This window comes from Bactrocera dorsalis, chromosome 6 (genome assembly GCF_023373825.1).
Source record: "Bactrocera dorsalis isolate Fly_Bdor chromosome 6, ASM2337382v1, whole genome shotgun sequence".
Taxonomy (NCBI): domain Eukaryota; kingdom Metazoa; phylum Arthropoda; class Insecta; order Diptera; family Tephritidae; genus Bactrocera; species Bactrocera dorsalis.
In genome coordinates, this window is record NC_064308.1 from 9,653,557 (window position 1) to 9,672,706 (window position 19,150).

General features: G+C 35.1%; 1 protein-coding gene across 1 annotated transcript; it reads right to left on the reverse strand.

The window, feature by feature from the left end:
* Positions 1–4,689: 4,689 nt before the first annotated feature.
* On the reverse strand, positions 4,690–18,818 carry LOC125779144 (uncharacterized). Its single transcript, XM_049459783.1, has 2 exons — positions 11,477–18,818; positions 4,690–6,674 (listed from the first exon to the last, which is right to left on the reverse strand). Exon 2 carries the CDS (start codon positions 5,701–5,703, stop codon positions 4,690–4,692), a length of 1,014 nt encoding a protein of 337 aa, XP_049315740.1. The 5' UTR covers positions 5,704–6,674; positions 11,477–18,818.
* Between the last annotated feature and the right edge of the window lie 332 nt (positions 18,819–19,150).

The following is a 19,150-nucleotide window of genomic DNA, read 5'->3' on the forward strand; positions in this document are numbered from 1 at the left end:
ATTGTTAATCAATTCGAGTAGCCGCCAGCGTCAACTGATCTAATGCAACACGAACAATCTGTTCTTCGGCAATCACGATCGTTTTTATAGCAATGGAAAATTTTATTTCAGAAGATGGTATTTGTTTCCTGTGTTTGAGTTTTTTTTTATTTATTTTTATTGTTTTCAATCGTTTGGATATGGTAACACTTATTATTTGACAACACGGAACACTTATGTTATTGTGCCTACTTGTTTAGTGAAAAATAAAATACTCATTTTAAGCAAATATCTAAATAATTAATATAAAATAAACATTTAGAAACAATGTTATGAAGTGTAAGTGTATAAGAAGTGCATAATATGAAAGAAAGAGCTGCTATAAATCGAAAAATTGCAAAATAAAATTTTAAACTTTAAACGCAAATATCTCGAAAACTATAAGTTTACAGCGGCAAATTATATATATTCTTAATCTGGAGCATAACCCTGAAATAGTATGATGGTATATTAAAGTTTCCCCCGATTCTGTGCTGTGATACACTCACAAGTCTCTAAATTTGAGATATTAAGGTAGTGACTATTTTTGTGACTTGAGACGATTTTGCAAAGTGACAGTCACATAATCTATTACATTTCATTATTCAGAGATGTTTTTACACTTGAATGAAAATAAATATGTCAATAACAAATATAAAATTTTCTATAACACAGTCAAAAAACATAATTACCAATGAAAATATAAATTTATGTAATATTGATTTATTTTAACCCTTTTCGTGTTTGAGTTGCTTACAAAATATAAAAAAATGGCAATCGATTAATATCAATGATGATATCTATTCAGTAGATTCAAAATGGAAACCAGAGCTCTTTTTAGTTTTGTGACTTTTGTCAGGTCTCAAATTTGAGATAATATTTTAAGACAACAGCCCGTTCTCACTGCCGTTGGAAAGATGAAAAAACAGCTGTTTTTGCAATTCAAGAATTCACATCGCTCAATATTTATCAAAAGAAAACATTGTCATATAGTACTTTTTAATAAAAGAAGTATTCTTTTAAATATTTTCCATATAATCGAAATAATGGACGCATTTTTTCATGTGGCAAGTCGATTTTCAGGTGAAATTAGATTTATTGCTTTAAAAAAAATTTGTTTGTTTACATTTTTTTCCCTTTGTAGTGTCTAAATCAGCTGTGAGAATGTAACATATTTTCAATGCGGGCAAGTAAATGGAGCAAAATCAGAGTCGCACAGAGAGATTTAGTGTGGATCAGTTTCAAACCACTTCAATGAAGTGATTTTGATTTGTCATTTTTGTATGGCGAAATCTTGATAAATTTATAAGATTAATGGGATAAGCAATTCAACAGCCGAAAACATGTGATTAAGAGTCGGTCGGAACATGGTATAACGTTAGAGACTGTTTAGTGAACAGTAACTAGTCACAAATTGAGACTTTACCTCAAAATGTCTCAAATAGTGACTAGAGACCAAGAATGATAGAGAAAGAGATTACGCAATGCGCATGTTTGCTTTCAGTCAGATGTTTTTGCTGACGTCACGGTTGACTTATATTCACCTGCGCTTTGAAAGTGAATTCGAATTGTGTTTTCAAGTGTTGTATTAATTGTGAAATTTTAAATTTTTTAATATGCGTTGCGCAGTGTTCGGATGCAATAATAATAATAGTAAAAATTGTGCTACGAAATGGAGATTTTTCTATTTCCCTAAAGATAAAACAGTACTAAAACAATGTCGTCGTAAAGACAAAAACAATGTTAAAAATGCATGCATTTGTGAAATGCACTTCGCGCCAAAAGCGTTCGAAAGAAACTTGCAGTTTGAAATGGATAATTATATCATCTTGATTACAATAATTTTACTTTTAGTTAGTTAGTTCTGCTTTCTCCAGACTGAATAAGGAAGCAAAGCAAATGGGTCAGGCAGTGAACGAGGGCAAAACGGAATATCTCCTGTCATCAAACAAACAGTCGTCGCACTTGCGGCTTGGCTCACACGTCACTGTTGACAGTCATAACTTTGAAGTTGTAGAGAATTTCGTCTATTTAGGGACCAGTATTAACACCACCAACAATGTCAGCCTGGAAATCTAACGCAGGATTACTCTTGCCAACAGGTGCTACTTCGGACTGAGTAGGCAATTGAGAAGTAAAGTCCTCTCTCGACGAACAAAAGCCAAACTCTATAAGTCGCTCATAATTCCCGTCCTGCTATATGGTGCAGAGGCTTGGACGATGTCAACAACGGATGAGTCGACGTTGCGAGTTTTCGAGAGAAAAGTTCTGCGAAAGATTTATGGTCCTTTGCGCGTTGGCCACGGCGAATATCGCAATCGATGGAACGATGAGCTGTACGAGATATACGACGACATTGACATAGTTCAGCGAATTAAAAGACAGCGGCTACTCTGGCTAGCTCATGTTGTCCGGATGGACGAAATCACTCCAGCTCTGAAAGTATTCGACGCAGTACCCGCCGGGGGAAGCAGAGGAAGAGGAAGACCTCCACTCTGCTGGAAGGACCAAGTGGAGAAGGACCTGGCTTCGCTTGGAATATCCAATTGGCGCCACGTAGCGAAAAGAAGAAACGCCTGGCGCGCGGTTGTTAACTCGGCTATAATCGCGTAAGCGGTTTCTACGCCAATTAAGAGGAAGAAGAATTTTACTTTTATAACCAAACACTCTTGCAGGTTTAAGTTCGCGGAATCCAACTAAGTCGCTACCTAGCGCTTTTCTCACGTTAACCACTGCTCCTGCAGAAGCTAATGAACAGCAGAAAAGGATGGAGTCTCGTTCCAAAAAAGAGATGTTGACAACAATGTTGAAGAATACCGCCCCTGTTGAAGTAATTCAAGAAGACGAGGTTGGAGAGGACCTCAAACTGCAGGAGAGGAGATCATCGATGAGAAAGACGAGAAAATACTGCATTTGGAAACAGAAATGTAACTTTTTATACTCTCGCAACAAAGTTGCTAAGGTGAGTTTTGTTCACATAACGGTTGTTTGTAAGTCCTAAAACTAAAAGACTCAGATATAGGGTTATATAAACCAAAGTGATCAGGGTGACGAGTAGAGTTGAAATCCGGATGTCTGTCTGTCCGTCCGTCCGTCCGTGAAAGCTGTAACTTGAGTAAAAATTGAGATATCATGATGAAACTTGGTACACGTATTTCTTGGCTTCATAAGAAGGTTAAGTTCGAAGATGGGCAAAATCGGCCCACTCCCACGCCCACAAAATGGCGAAAACCGAAAACCTATAAAGTGTCATAACTAAGCCATAAATAAAGATATTAAAGTGAAATTTGGCACAAAAATGGCATTAGGGAGGGGCATATTTCGACGTAAATTTTTTGGAAAAGTGGGCGTGGCCCCGCCCCCTACTAAGTTTTTTGTACATATCTCGGAAACTACTATAGCTATGTCAACCAAACTCTATAGAGTCGTTTCCTTCAGGCATTTCCATATACAGTTCAAAAATGAAAGAAATCGGATAATAACCACGCCCACCTCCCATGCAAAGGTTATGTTGAAAATCACTAAAAGTGCGTTAACCGACTAACAAAAAACGTCAGAAACACTAAATTTTACGGAAGAAATGGCAGAAGGAAGCTGCACCCAGGCTTTTTTTAAAAATTGAAAATGGGCGTGGCGTCGCCCACTTATGGACCAGAAACCATATCTCAGGAACTACTAATCTAATTAATTTTACAGCAAAATAAAAAAATATGTAAATGACGGATAATGAAATGTCGATTATCACTTTATCATGCGAGAGTATAAAATGTTCGGTGACACCCGAATTTAGCCCTTCCTTACTTGATATTACATAAGTATGTGTATTTCTTATTATTTTTTGACAAAGGCTGCATAGTGTTGTTAGAACTTTGAAAAAGTTCAAAAACGAGCAGTTAGCAAAAATTAAACACCTCAGGATTTCCATTAAAACCGCGGAATTCCACTGAAATAATTTGGAGCAAAAACTTAGCTGCATTTTCACCAACGGCCAGGTAAGTGCCCAAATTCTAAATAGTATACTGCAAAATATATTAAAGTTCATTACACATAAATAGATTGAAAAATTAAGGGATGGAAACAAACGGCGGAATTGGAAAGAAGAAGACATAAAAATAAGTCGATCACGTTATATTCAACGAGCCCGAAAGCGTACAAACTTCTAAGGAGAAACAACTTTCTTCTACCAGGGGTGCGCACTCTGCAATGGTGGTCAAAGAAAATTGACGTAGCTCCAGGTGTCATAGAGCCGATTGTAGCTCAAAAGTAAAAGAATTGTTTTTCAGAGCTAGAATGTATTTTAGAATTCGTTCCTTAAATAAAAACTTAATTGAACATATGTAAGTTAAAAAACGTTTTATTATGTTTAATAAAAAAATATATTTTTGGAGCTATGCTCCTTTATTGAATTCCACTTAAGAACTAACATTTACAATTAATTATACTTAACTCTAAACCTATGTTTGCCGCTGCAACCGGTACGGAGTTTGCTGACGCTGCGCTTCCCACAAGTTGGCACTTCGCTGACGTTGCGCTTCCCATAGGTTGCCACTACACGTGTCGCAGTCTCAGCGATTTAGTGGTATCATATTATTTTACTTTGCATCATATGATATTACTGCTTCATATGATACTTTTGAATGTATGGGGTGCTAACTAGTCCCCCCTTGAAATTCAAACGTCCTCGTTTGAATCTTTAGGTGTATTAAAAATTTGGTTGAGACCTTCTATTGCCGGCTGTGAGAGTTTGTTGCGTTCATCTTCTTTTTGTTTGATCAGAAGTTTCTTCCCGAAAATTAGGGCGATGAATATTAAAAAGATGATTAGCGTGGTGCTGGTTCTGTGCTTTACTCTGTTTGCTGCTTCTAACAGACTTACTTCTTTTGTATTGTTGAAGTTAAGCTGTTTCAGCATCTCTAGCGAGAGGAATTCTTCTATATTGTGTAGTGCGGATGACGGTTGAAGGATGGCTGGTAGTGGCTTACTTGCTGTTCTTTCTTCGTTATAGAACTTTTTTCCATTGATAACGATTGTTACGTTGGTATACAAAATTATGAAGGTCCCGTTTAAAAATGTAGGTTTGTTGTTTATTGAAATTTCTCCGTTGTATTTATTTAGAAATATTATTCCTGGTCCCATTTCCTCTATGGTTGGAATATGTTGGTTGTTGACCTCCGTGCAGTTTGGCAAACGACTTTTTAAAAGATTATTTATACAAGTATCATTACTTAAATCTATTACATTATTGCTTAAGCATATTTGTAAGGAATTGTATTTTTTACAATAATTTTCTATTCCATAAATTCCCTTTTCACAGTTTAGAATTGTATTGAAATTGATTTTATTAATTCTCCCGTTATTTTTTACTGCTCTAATATCTAAAGTTTTACAATTTTGGTAATCTACGGTTGGGAGGCTAACAATATAAATTATAATTTTGCCATTGGTTGCAATTTTTATTTCGGAAAATTCGAGTGCTTCGTCTAAATTAACATATGGAATATTGTCATTGTCTATTACTTTTTTCACAATAGTTATTTCTTCATTTGATAAGATAAAAGAATTTATTATATTGGCTTTTGCCCAATGTATTGCGTATGCAATATTTAAAATTTCTTCCTTAATTATTTCTAATTTATATTTTAGCTGTAAAAATGCTTCAATTTCTAAACTCTTTTCATTTTGCATGGTTTTAATTATATTGTTACAAAAGTAGTATTAAGTTGTATTTGTATTACTATATGCATCCCTGATTATGAACAATAGCTGTAGGTATATGGAATAGCATTTGTCTTGTTGTAGACATCTGGCGCCACGGCTGTCTTCTTGAGAAACAATAGACATCTGGCGCCGCACTGTCCGCTTGTCGAAACAATAGACATCTGGCGCCACAGCCGTCTGCTTGAACAATTGCAGAGTCTGGCGCCGCGACTGTCTGCTTGCGTCTGGCGCCGTATAGCCGTATGTTCTGGTAATTTCCAGACGCGATATTCTAGAAGGACACGTCGGCATCAGCGAGAAGTGCGTGGCTATATAAGCCGTGGCAGCGCCAACGTAATCAATCAGTGCTAAGAGTAAACTGCTATAGTGTAGACGAGTTGTGAAATAAAGAGTTGTTGAATTAAATTAAACAGTGTTGATTTTATTTGTCAATCCAGAGATACGAACCTAACAAAGTAAACTAGCAAGAGTAAATTCGTAACAATATTATTCGTAATATTTGTTATCTCGCTAATTTTGCCTATTGTAAGTTTGTTAATTAATACCTGATTATTGTTATTTTGTAAAACATTATTTATCTTACTTGAAATTATTTCGTAGTCTTCATGGTCTGGACTTCCTGCAATCCATTTCCATGCGCTACCCAGGAAATTTATTGACCTTTTAATTTTTTGCTCTACTTTTAGATTGTTAAGTTGGGCTCTTATCTGTGTTATTAAATGGGATATGAAGGGGTAATTAGGGTTTTTGCGGATAGTTTCAATTTTAATAGTCGCTTCTATGTGGTCTAGTGTGTCCGTATATTTTTCTATGTCAATTTCATGTATTATCCTAATGTTCCTGTTTGTAGTCTAGCCGTTCCCTTTTCTATTGTTATTAATTGGGAGTTTGAGTAGTCGAGGATCTGTACTTCCGCCAGGCATAGCGGTAGTAATATTCTGGAAAAAATGTCAGTACATATTTAGTTACGTATTCTACCTTTGTGAATTATTTGTCCTTTTTCAGTTAACACGGTACTACTTCTATCTTCCTTAACTATTTCCTTACTGTAGGGTTTACTTAACTTAGTTCCTAATCTCCTATTTTTCTTAACAAATATTATTTGTCCTGGTAGATATGATTTTATTTCCTTCTTATTTTTGTTATGGTATTCGATATCCTTTCTTTGTTTCTCAGCTAATTTTTCTAAGTTGCTTTGTCTAGTTCTTTCTATGTCTTCGGGGGTAAATGTAACATTCCTATGAAAAAATAGGTCTACTGGTCTTTTAAGTGTAGTGGAGTGAACTGAATGATTATACTCGGATACTGCTCTTTCTAAAAGTTATTCAAAATTTCTGTGTCCACCGTTTTCTTTTATGCAGCGCATTATTTCAATTAATATACTTAGAGTGGAATCTTTCCACTTGTCCGTTAGCTTGGCTTTTGTGTGGAGGAGTAGTGTAAACTTCTATTCCTAACTCGTCTTTCATCATAAATTTTAGAGAGGCTGAATTTAAAGATGGCTCATTGTCGATAACTATTAATTTTGGTACTCTGAAGAAAAATATAATATCTCTTAAAGGTTTCCTGACGTCTTCTATTGCTCTGCTATTTAGGCTTTTTGTTACTGCGTATTTTGTAAATTTGTCTAAAGCTGTCATTACTATTTTTCCTTCCGTTAAAAATATATCGATATGAACTGTGTGTCCTGGATATGTTGGTAATGAAGTTCCTGCAATTTTCGGTTGATTGGGATGCCTCTCGTACTTATTTTCTTTACAAACGGTGCAGTTGGCTATTATTCGTTTTATTTTATTTAACATACCGGGAAAATATTTTGTTTCGAGAATTTGTGTTTTATTTTCTGTGGCATTCCTATGTGCTCTTAAATGTTCTTTTAATATGACGTTCTCCTGCTCTTGTTCATTACTAATATCTTCAACTAGTTTTTGGGTATATCGGCTTTTAATGCTACTAAAATGAATAGGATAGATATTTTGCATCATACCCATTATCCTTTCTTCGGTATGAATTCCATTTATAACGGATGGGTTAAGGTATCGTTTCATGTATGAAATCAATGACTGTTCGTTATACTCTGGCTCTGTAATTATATGTCTATGCACTGTTGGAAAAATTATTTTAAATTGATATGAGGATATTTCGTCAATCTTGAAAAAAATTTGATTTTTGAAAACATTGATTGGAACTTCTGTACAAGGGATTAAATTATGGCTTGAGCTTTCATCGCTATGAATCGTAGGTGTGAGTGAATTTATTTGTATTGGTATCCTTGAAACTGCGTCTGCAACTACATTTGTTTTACCAGGTTTGTAAATTAGTTCGTAGTTATACTCTTCTAAAATGGCTTTCCATCGCTTCATTTTACTATTAGTATTCTTATGGCTTAAGGCATAGGTAAGAGGTTGATGATCGGTGATAATTTTAACTTTTTTTGAACCGTAGAGGTAATTTCTAAGTGAATTAAGTGACCATATTATACCAAGCATTTCTTTCTCATTGGTGGCATAATGTTCTTCTGCTTTACTTAAAGTTCTCGATATGAAAGTAATTGGTCTACCGTCTTGCGATAGGACGGCACCTAATGCGAAATCTGAGGCATCGGTCGTTAATTCAAAATCTTTATCGAAATTTGGATGCGTTAAAACTATATCCTTGGATACTAAAGTATTTTTTATTTTATTAAATGCTTCTAAAGCCTCGTTGTCTAATTCTATTTCTATCTTTTTCGACTTCCGTTTGGAGACATGGCCGGCTTCTCCTCTTAACAGTGCTGTTAAGGATTTAGCTATTTTTGCGTAATCCTGGATAAATCGTCGGTAATAACCTGACATACCTAGGAAGGATCTTAATTCTTTGAGAGTTTGTGGAACTGGAAATTTGGCTACCGCTTCTACTTTTTCGGGGTTGGTTTTTATCCCATTTGAACTGATTACATATCCTAAAAATTCTACCTCTTCTTTAGCAAATGTACATTTATCTAATTGGATTTTCATATTAGCATTTTCTAGGGTTTGAAATACTAATTCCATGTTTTTAAAATGTTCTTCTTCGTTTTTGCCAAATATTATTACATCATCGATGTAAACGTAGCATCTTACTCCTATATGTTGACGAAGGATATCGTCTAGTGCTCTTTGGAATGTGGCCGGAGCATTTTTTAAACCGAAAGGTAAGCGGAGGAATTCATATTTTCCGTTGTTTACGGAAAATGCTGTTTTTTCAATGTCTGACTCGCGAAGTGGAATCTGATGGAACCCACTTTTTAAATCAATAACAGTAAATAGTTTATTGTTTCCCAGATTTGCAAGGACTTCGTTAATTTCTGGTATGGGATATTTATCGGGAATCGTAACTGAATTGAGTTTACGATAATCTACGACCATTCGGAATTTTTTTTCGCCAGAGGCATCTGCCTTTTTGTTAACTATCCAAATTGGGGAGCTATATGGAGATTTCGATCTCCTTATTATTCCGTTGTCTAAGAGTTCTTCAATTTGGCGTTCGATTTCGTATTTTAATGCCATGGGATACGGGTATGGCTTGGAATAGACGGGGGTTTCGGTTGTTGTCCGGATTTCACCTTTTACGAGGGTGGTGTAGGTAAGTTTTTCATCGGGATCGGAAAAAAGGTTTGGACATTTATCAATAATGTTATTAACTTAGTTTTGTTGTTGTAATGAGAGATGTGGAGTATTGATTGCCACATTATTCACCTCGTGAAATATTCGTTGCTTTAACGTTATATTTATACTTCGACAAATTGTCATCAAATTTTTGTCGGTATGAATAATTGCTTTTAATTCTTTAAGTGTGTCGTTGCCTATTATGCCGTGGAACGACCCTAAAGTTGGTAATATAAAAAATTTTATTTTCCCTACTGTTGGTCCGAAAATGTCGACGAAGGTATGGTGAGTAATTTCAATTGTTCCGGCAACAGATTTCACCGTAAAGGGCTTTTCGTTCAGAATTGGATTCCTAATTCTAGTGGATTGGATGTAATTCTTATTGGATCCGGTATCGATAAGAAAATCTATTGTGTCTCCGCGCCTTGTTCTAAATTCGTAATAAGGCAGCGAAGACGGCGCTAATCTAAAAAATTAATAGTATCAGGCTCATTTTTTCCTGCATTGTCGTAATTGCCATCGTAGGAATTGTCGTCGTATATCCCGTTGGGGTCTGATTCTACTGCGTTAGTAAAAAAATTTCGTTGTATTTTGCTTGGAGGGTGAGTTAGTTGTGCGGAAATCGGACGTTTCGGTGGTCGATTGTCCTGGAATGTATTGGGCCTATTCTGATAATTGATTTGTCTTGAACGTATTGATTGGTCTACTTTCATTGGGGTCGGTGGTTTAGGTGGTAAATTCGGTCTGTTATTGAAGGAGGTATTTTCTCTGGTAATATGGGGGTTGTTCGAGTAATTGTTAAACCTCGGCATGAATCCTTGGTTATTTTGCATATAGTTGGGAGAGTGTTGGTGATATCGATTTGATTGACGACCAAATGCTTGTTGGTCGAAATTTCGTCTGGGGGAATGGGAATACGTTAATTCGGGGTAAAAAGGTCTGTTGTTATTGAAATTATTAAAATTGTTATTTCGGGGAGGTCGTGGTGGTGGTTGAATATTGAGTTTGTGTGTATTGTTCGCGTGGTTTATTCTATATGTCATGTTGTCAAGTTTTTGACATAAATGCAATGCTTGTGGCAAGGTGTCATAAGGCATTTTCTCATGCTGAGAAGACGAGGTAAATCGCCATTTAGTCCTCTAATAAATGTATCAAGAGCTTTGTCCCTATATGAGTTTGTCATAGTCCGTATGGACTCGTCACTTAACTCGAGACATGAAATTTTATCTAATATAAGTGAAAGGTGTTGATAAACTATTTGATAGAAGGTCGGAATGTCGTCATAGCGTTGGACGAGAGTGGTCATCTGATATTCGAGGGTACCTATGTCCCTTTTATCGGAATAATGCATCATAAGGCATTTTCTAATTTGGCTCCAATCAAGTGGAGTATTATATGATTCTAGTGCGGTGTCGGCATCACCAGTTACTTTATGCCTGATAGTATGAAGTATTGCAAAATATTTAGGAGTATTCTTGACTCCCTCGTAGGCTTTAAAAATCCTGTCTACGCTCTTCCTCCAGGAGTTAAATTCTCCTGGTCGTCCTGAGAATTCCCTAAGGCATTTCACCATGTCCGGAATTTTGTCTAGTTCATTTATGTTATTCGCGTTTAGTGTCACGCTATGGTCGGGTTCTGTAAAGTCTGTTACGGTCTGTGTACTCATTCGTTCGAGTACTTCACGGACTATTGTCGTTATTAAAGTTGGGTTAGGGGTGGGAGGGTTTAGAGGATGGGTGGAAGGATTTGGAGGATGGGTGGTTTGCCCATAATCTAGCCTCATTTGATTTAGCTGCTCAATTAGCTCTTCGGCTGTATCCGGCATTATAATAATCTTTTCTTTTAAGTTAATTAGTTTAAAAAAAAAAAAAAATTTCCTTTGCAATAGTACTTTCTTTGACAATATTTGAATCTTTTCGTAAAGTTTACGTTAATTTAAGGCTTTTTTTTTGTGTCGGATAATTAATTTCTTTCAATTCAAGTTCCGTATTCTTAATAATAAAATTCTTTATAATTTCTTTGTTTTCTTTTCTGTGTCGAATAATTATTTTCTTTCAATTCAAATTCCGTATTCTTTATAATAGTCTTAAAATATAATATTTTATAAATCTTACATTAGGTGTTTCCAGCTTTCCATAGGATGTTGTGCTGCGCTCCGGGGTTGTCCCTTTTCTTTAACAGTACTGAGGTCCCTCGGCGTTTAGAAATCCCACGTTGTGCGTTGTAGCCGCTCGTTAGCAAAGTATTTATTGTATTTTTTGTTTTTCACACACTTTTTTTTTGTTTTTAACTCACGGAGCCTTACTTTTTTATTTTCAGGCTTTTTCCTTTTTTTTTCACAATCACTACCGTTCGCCACTCGCGGAGCCTTACTTTTTGGTTTTCAGGCAATTACTACTTACGCGCTCTGGTCCCTGCTCGGGCGCCAGTTAAAAAACGTTTTATTATGTTTAATAAAAAAATATATTTTTGGAGCTATGCTCCTTTATTGAATTCCACTTAAGAACTAACATTTACAATTAATTATACTTAACTCTAAACCTATGTTTGCCGCTGCAACGGGTACGGAGTTTGCTGACGCTGCGCTTCCCACAGGTTGGCACTTCGCTGACGTTGCGCTTCCCATAGGTTGCCACTACACGTGTCGCAGTCTCAGCGATTTAGTGGTATCATATTATTTTACTTTGTATCATATGATATTACTGCATCATATGATACTTTTGAATGTATGGGGTGCTAACTTGTATAGCAAAAAAAGAAAATAAGAAAATAAATTGATACTTGGTTACAAAATATTCAATGTATTTATTTACATAAATGTATATGGTTGAAACAAACACAGCAAAGAGACAAAATTAAATAATACAATGAAAATTCATTTAAATAAATATGTAGGTAAATGTTCACTATAAAATAATCACATATATTGATATCTTTTATTAATATTCACTAATATTGATGTTAACTTTTGATGATATTCATGTTTTTGTATGCCTGCAATATAAAATTGCTTCTTATTGCAAAGAAAAACAAACAACTGAAAATCAGCTGATTGTACGTTCGTCAACCGTGACGTAGATGCGAAGAATGAACAAAATTTGAACTCGTCATTGCGCAATCTTTGTTTCTATCATTCTTGACTAGAGACTGTTTACAGAATCGCGCCACAAATATTAAGGATTCTGGTTTAGAAGCCCGAATTTTAGGTAATTTTTGACGCAATAAAAAAAAATAAAAAATTATTTTGACGTTCCATTTTTTTTACATGCTTTTTATTGATATTCTAAGAATACAAAACATAAATAAAATAAGAAAAAGAATTAAATTTAAAAAAATTCACCGAAGTAGAGACTGATGAAACAATGGCTTGTCCTGGTGTACAGGATATAAATCCTTTCCATGACCTAAAATGAAAATTTATGCGAAATGGGTGAAGAGTAAAAGTGTAGTTATCGCACTACGAAACGTTTTTGAAAAAAAAATTACAAAATGGTGAAGGTATGAAAAAAAAGTTTCGTATTTTCCGTTTTTTGTGGTTCGGTATTAAAAAAAAATTCTTTCGAAAGCTCTTCGTGGTGCGATACTATAACGTATAAGAAAGCTCTGTGTTAAATTTCATGTGAATCGGTTGAGTAGAACTTGATGCACACCGTTTTTAGAAAAGTAGTTATGAGATAAACGAGTTTAAAGTTGTCACGGGCTGCGAAACGGTTTTGTCGGCGCGTCACAAAATGAGCAGTACCTCGAAAAATAATTTGAATTTCGAAAAATCCTCTTAGGGACATTTTCTTGAAGGGGAAAAAATGGTGTCAATATTTAAGGCACTTTTAAAAAAGAAATTCACTTACATAATAAAGCCAACAATAAAAAACATTAAAAATTCATGGGAAAAAGTGTAGATACAACCACAAAAACTTAGTATTCTTTAAAAGAAATTAAAAAAAAATGATAATTTTATATCTTTTAGTATTTGGTCGAGACATTGATGCCACCATATTCTCCGTTATATTGGGTGTTATTTCGGCCCAAGCACGAATGAGGCCGGTTTTTAATGTTTCACGGCTACTTCTTGCCAATTTTCGTATTGATTTTTCCAAAACGTCCCAAATTTGTTCCATTGGGCTTAAATCTGGTGACTGGGGTGGGGAATTCAGCTGTCTTGGAGCATAGTATTGAAGCCAGTGTCGAACAACGTGCGCAGTATGCTTCGGATCGTTAACTTGTTGGAAAGTTCATTGATTTCCCAAACCCAAGTTATCGGATCGTTATAATTTATAACTTTATGAGTCTATGTGAAACTTTAGTAAATAAAATGGGTTTATTTGGTTTTCCTTTCATTTTCATTTCGATGTGTTTCGCTAATTTTGGGGCATTTATTTTTAGATCCTGGTTGATCTTTAAAGTTTCTTATGTTCATCAGACCGAGGCTTAGTCTCGGTACTATTGGTATTATTATAATTTCTAATGATCGTTTGTACAGTAGCATGACTTAATTTCACGGCCTTAGCAATTTCTTCACACGATTTGTTTTGTTTTCGAAGATTTACCTTAATATTTCTAACTGTAACTTATATTTCTTTTCGATTATCCATTTTCATTGACCAAGGTAAAAGGAACTCCACTATAATTATCGCTTTGTCCACTTAAATAATTGCATTGTTTGTAATTTAAAATAGGGAGATCAATGATAACTGTTATTAGGCTTTCTTTCCTCTTAATTTTCTCTTTGATGTTAAGGGGTTATATACCTTCTTTGTCGAAGAAAAAATGGAAAGTTTGGATTTTTTAGGTATAATTATTTCATAACACGAATGTTTTTATTTTTTGATAGTATACTTTATTAACCATGTTTGTGCGAAATTTCGTGGTAAAATATCAAATCGTTTTTAAGGGGTGGCTGTTTCCCTTAGAGGCCTTTTTTTGAATGAGCCTTGCGATGAAAATTCCCCAGGTCGAACAAGTCAACTGAAACCATAAAAGTAAACAAATTTCATTAGTTTAGTGTAATTCCTTGTGCTTGAACAATCGTTTTTATGATTTTTTTTTGTGCACACGGGAACGTTTTATGCAAAAAATTAACTTTTTGGTCACTAGAAATTTCGCTAAAAAATTCATTACGGTCAAAAAAGTTTGAATAAAATCGCTTCAGTAGTTTTCCGCCAATCCATGGCACCGCAAAGTCATTTTTCAAAAAGCACCATTTGGAGATATTCGCGTTTAAAGCGAAACCGCTCGGGTTTGGGGCCGTGACGAGGCGCGCGGTTAGAAGTGCTGTAACTGTTTTTTTACTGCTCGAATCTCTATGAAAATTTGAAAAAATGTTCTCAAGGACTTGTTCTTTGAGATAAAGCAAAAGGGCAGCCATGCTGCTGCATTTCCCGCTTATTATTATGTTTTAACATATTTTTTTTTCTACAAATAATATTTGTTATTAGTGCCTTAAATGTTGATATAATTCTTTTTTCAAATATCGCTCCTAATTTTGTGGTACATCAAAATTGAGGAGTGCATTTAGACTTTTTTTCTTGACTGTATCTAATAGGGGTATTCGCTTGCTCTTGCAAGATTGCAGATTGCAAAAATACTATACCGAAATATACATTGGCACGAGAGCACCCATTGCAGAATTTAATGATATATGAACGGCTGATTCGGCCAATGTACAAAACAAATTGCGAAAGATTAACGAATCTATTTTTTAAAAATGCCACAAATTTCTGAGAAACAAAAAACTCGTTAATTTTACAATTGAAGAAGCTGCTTCTAATATATTACTACATTTGAATGGTAATTGCTTATTTCACTTTTTCAAACTTAAAAAAATCAAAAATTTGAACTTTTTAGACGACGTTAGCTATTGGAAAGCTATGGATGAATTGTATGAAAGTCTTACAATTATCTTATCGAACCATTGCGGAAATTATCAAAATGTGCCTAAGTGTTTGGAATGGAGGACTAATGTTCTTGACTATTTAGACGAAGGACGTTACCAACAAATGCTCCGAGTCTCAAGAGATTAATTTACTATTGTCCTTGATCAAAGACAGTGCACCGTTTAACAACGCTCAATCCATTAGGCAATTTTCAGTAGAACTACAGTTAGCTATAACCTTATATCGTTTGGGTTCATCGGGTGAAAGTGCGGCGATTCGCAAAGTAGCTACACTGTTTGGTGTAGGAGATGGTGAAACGCTTTACAAGATTACAAAGAGAGTATTTTCGTCAATTTTGGAGTTAAAATGTAGATATATCACTTAGCCTGATACCAATGAAAGACAAGGGGGCTTACTCTGTAAAGCGATGCGAAAGACAATGCGATTCGAAAGCCCAATGCGATGCGATAGGCAATTGATACTTTGTATTGCTTACGCATCGCTAACAATGTTGTTCACCTTTGCTTTTTTTTCTTTTTATGTAATAGTTGGCATTACTTCCAAAAATGTCAAAGTATAAACGAGCAAAATAAAGACAATAATAATAATTTCTTCGTTAAAACTGTGTTGAATAATTTAAAAATGAATTCTGTGGCATTGTGGGAGCATTATTATTCTCAGGAAAGTACTGATAGAAGAATCATTCGAGATAATTCGGACATTATGTCTCTAAGCGATAAAAGGTTAGTAAAAAATTGCGGCTTTAAAATGTACTTAACATCTACACATTTTATGTTTTTAGCTTCATGCAAAATTTCTGCCTCAATAAGCACGCATTTTTATATGTTTTGGACAACATAAGACCCCAATTAAAAGTCGCTCAAAGGACCACATCAATTCCAGAAATTGTAAAACTGTCAACAACCTTGAAGTTCCTCGCACAGGGCGGGTATCAACACTCGGTCAGCCAAGATAGGCATTCAGGGCTAGCCCAACCCGATGCATCTTGGAAGTGTGCGATGCCATCGAGAAAACTCTGTGCCCAAAGCATATCGTGTTTCCCTTGACCATTGAGGAAAAAATTGAAGCAAATAGAACCTTCTACTTGACGTCCGGAATTCCAGGCGAAATTGGAGTGATTGATGGGAGGCACATCCAGTTGATACAACCATCACGGAATGAACACTTATTTTTTTATCGTAAACTAAAACTCAGCATAAATGCAATGGTGGTAAGAACATTCATAAATACAATAATATACACGTACATATACTCGTATTTTTATAATTTATTTCTCTTTTACAATCTTTTAAAAATGTTTTTTATATTAAAATTTATATCGTTTAACACTTTAATCGAGTTATTCTGGAATATAATTTGGTTTTCGGCTTGTTGTTCAAGCAGAGTCTGCTGCTTTTTGCGCGGTGTGTACGTCACATTTGAACATTGTGGTAATTCATTTTCTTGTGTATTAAGAGGAGTCTGCTGTTTTTTGTGAGGTGTGCATGCCACTTTGGAACTTTGTGGTAACTCACTGTTTTGTGTATTTGGTTCGGTAGGGTCTGCATTTACCTCCGACAGGCTGCTTGTAGCTGCACCAAATGACAAGGTACCACTCATTCCATTTATTGATTCCTCTATTGACAATAACTCACTCACTTGATGCTCTAACTGTGATAAGAGTATGAAAAGTGAGGGACCACCTCCAGTTCCCGAAATATTATTTTTGTTTCGTCGCATTTTTGCCTTTAAGTGAATCTTATAGTCTGCCCAAACCTTTAATTGATTACATTTAATCACATTTATAATTTATCTGTGCAATTATTGGAATTACCTTTTCCCACCCCGCAATGTCGCGCAATGGTGGCCCAGCTGCGTTTAAAAGGGAAACTAAATTTTTCCATAAATTACACTGTCCAACAAATGAAGACTTTTTGAATGGAACAGAATAGCGACCCTATAATTCTGAAAGGGTATGTTGAGTAGATCATTTTTGTAGAACAAACTTATGGTCCAGCACGTCTGAGTTTTTTTTACAGTGGGTCAAAGTTTTCATTTTTTGGTCGAAGGGAGCATTATACTATATGAAAAAAATGTTGTAAGTTAATGTCTGAGAGAATTCTTATGATCAGAGTTGTATTGTGGAATTGTATGAGGATTATTTTTGTGGAAGATCTTAACCCTCTAACTGGTTTCTTTATGGGTCAATTTGACCCATTTTTCGAGAAAATCAAAAAATATCCTTTAAAAAAGGACATTTAAGGATTAAAATATTCTACGAAAATGTTTGGCGGAAAATTTCAGTGGGGGTCACCAAAGACACCATTATTGTAAATAAAGCTCTTTACGATTGATAAAAAAGTTACACGCCAACATATACAAAGTAGGTGAAAACGTCGTCAAGTTCGGCCGGGCCAAATACTGAGTTCTCGCGTCTAGTCAGCTGTGACTTACAAATCGGGTATGATAAAATTAAGCATAATTGACTTACTAAGCAGTACATATCGGGTGTGATTTTTACTAAAATTAATATAAAAAAAAACAGTTAAAGCTTAAATAAGCCTGGCGGAATCTGTTTGCAAATTAAGAGATTGGTTTTGTTTTATTTGTGGACATTTTACGCACCTTCAAAGCAGAAAAAAGATATTCCCTACAATTGAAGAACCATATTATCTTTTCTTTGGAATACCTTTTATATGTGAAGCTTGGATACCAAAAACTGTATGTACTACTTGCGAAAGTGGTCTTTTGACCTGGTACAAAGGCCGTACTAAGGCACTGCCATTTTCTGCGCCTATTACATGGATGAACCTGAAAATCACAAATCAGATACTTGCTATTTCTGCGTAAATTACAAATTTGGTAGAAGCCAAAGGCACTGAATAAGTTTGTAATCAGTATATCTCTAATTCCATGCATCCAGACAACGCACAAGACGTTCTGATGAAAATATCGAAGCTGTACGAGCCAGTATTGAGGAGACTCCATCGACATCGAGTTATCGCCGCTCTCAGGAATTAGACATCTCTCGCACCACTCTCCGACGCATAATTCATAAAGATTTGAAGATGTTTCCATATAAAATTTAAATGGCACAAAAACTAAACCCAGCTGATTATCCGCGACGCCTTAATTTTGGCAAATGGGCCGTCGAAATGGCTGAAAACGAAAAATGGTGATGTTGACTGGCCACCGAGATCACCAGATTTGACGCCACCAGACTTTTATTTGTGGGGTTATTTAAAATCCAAGGTATACGCTAATAAGCCAAAGACCTTAGCTCAACTGAAAGCCAACATTCGACGTGAAACAGCCGCCATATCATCCGAAACATTGGCCAAAGTCATGGAAAATGTCGAAAAAAGAGTGCATTTAGCTGTCAAAGCTAAAGGTGCCCATTTACGCGATCTAATTTTTAAATATTAGCTGAAACAAATCCCCTTGGACCAAAATAAATTATTTTTGAAATGAACAAAAAACATTGTTTTCTTTTGTTCTTTTTTTTTAGAAACAAATGGGTCAACTTTAAATGGCCTACCCTGTACTTATGTTCATATGCACTTTTCCATGGTATCTATTAGGACCGCCGTCTAATATGTATGTATTATAGATATATGTATATAAATATACAAATATATATTTTGCGCTTGGCAATTATATAATATGTAACGAATAAATGTTATAAGTAGTTATATATGTATGCATACGTGATAAGAATTTGATAATTATTTTATTTAAGTTTTTAAATATTTAGATATACATATGTATGTATGTATTATACCAAACTTTTATCCGTATTTTCTTTTTAATACATACATATGTATGTGCATATTACTAAGTATATATGAAAAATGGACTAAATACGCTAACTTTGACGCGGGGTTAACGTATGTATGTATGCCCCTTTTGTCACCA

Excerpts from the sequence above, each read along its gene's own strand:
- LOC125779144 (XM_049459783.1), bottom strand. The coding sequence starts at position 5,703 with ATGCAAAATGAAAAGAGTTTAGAAATTGAAGCATTTTTACAGCTAAAA.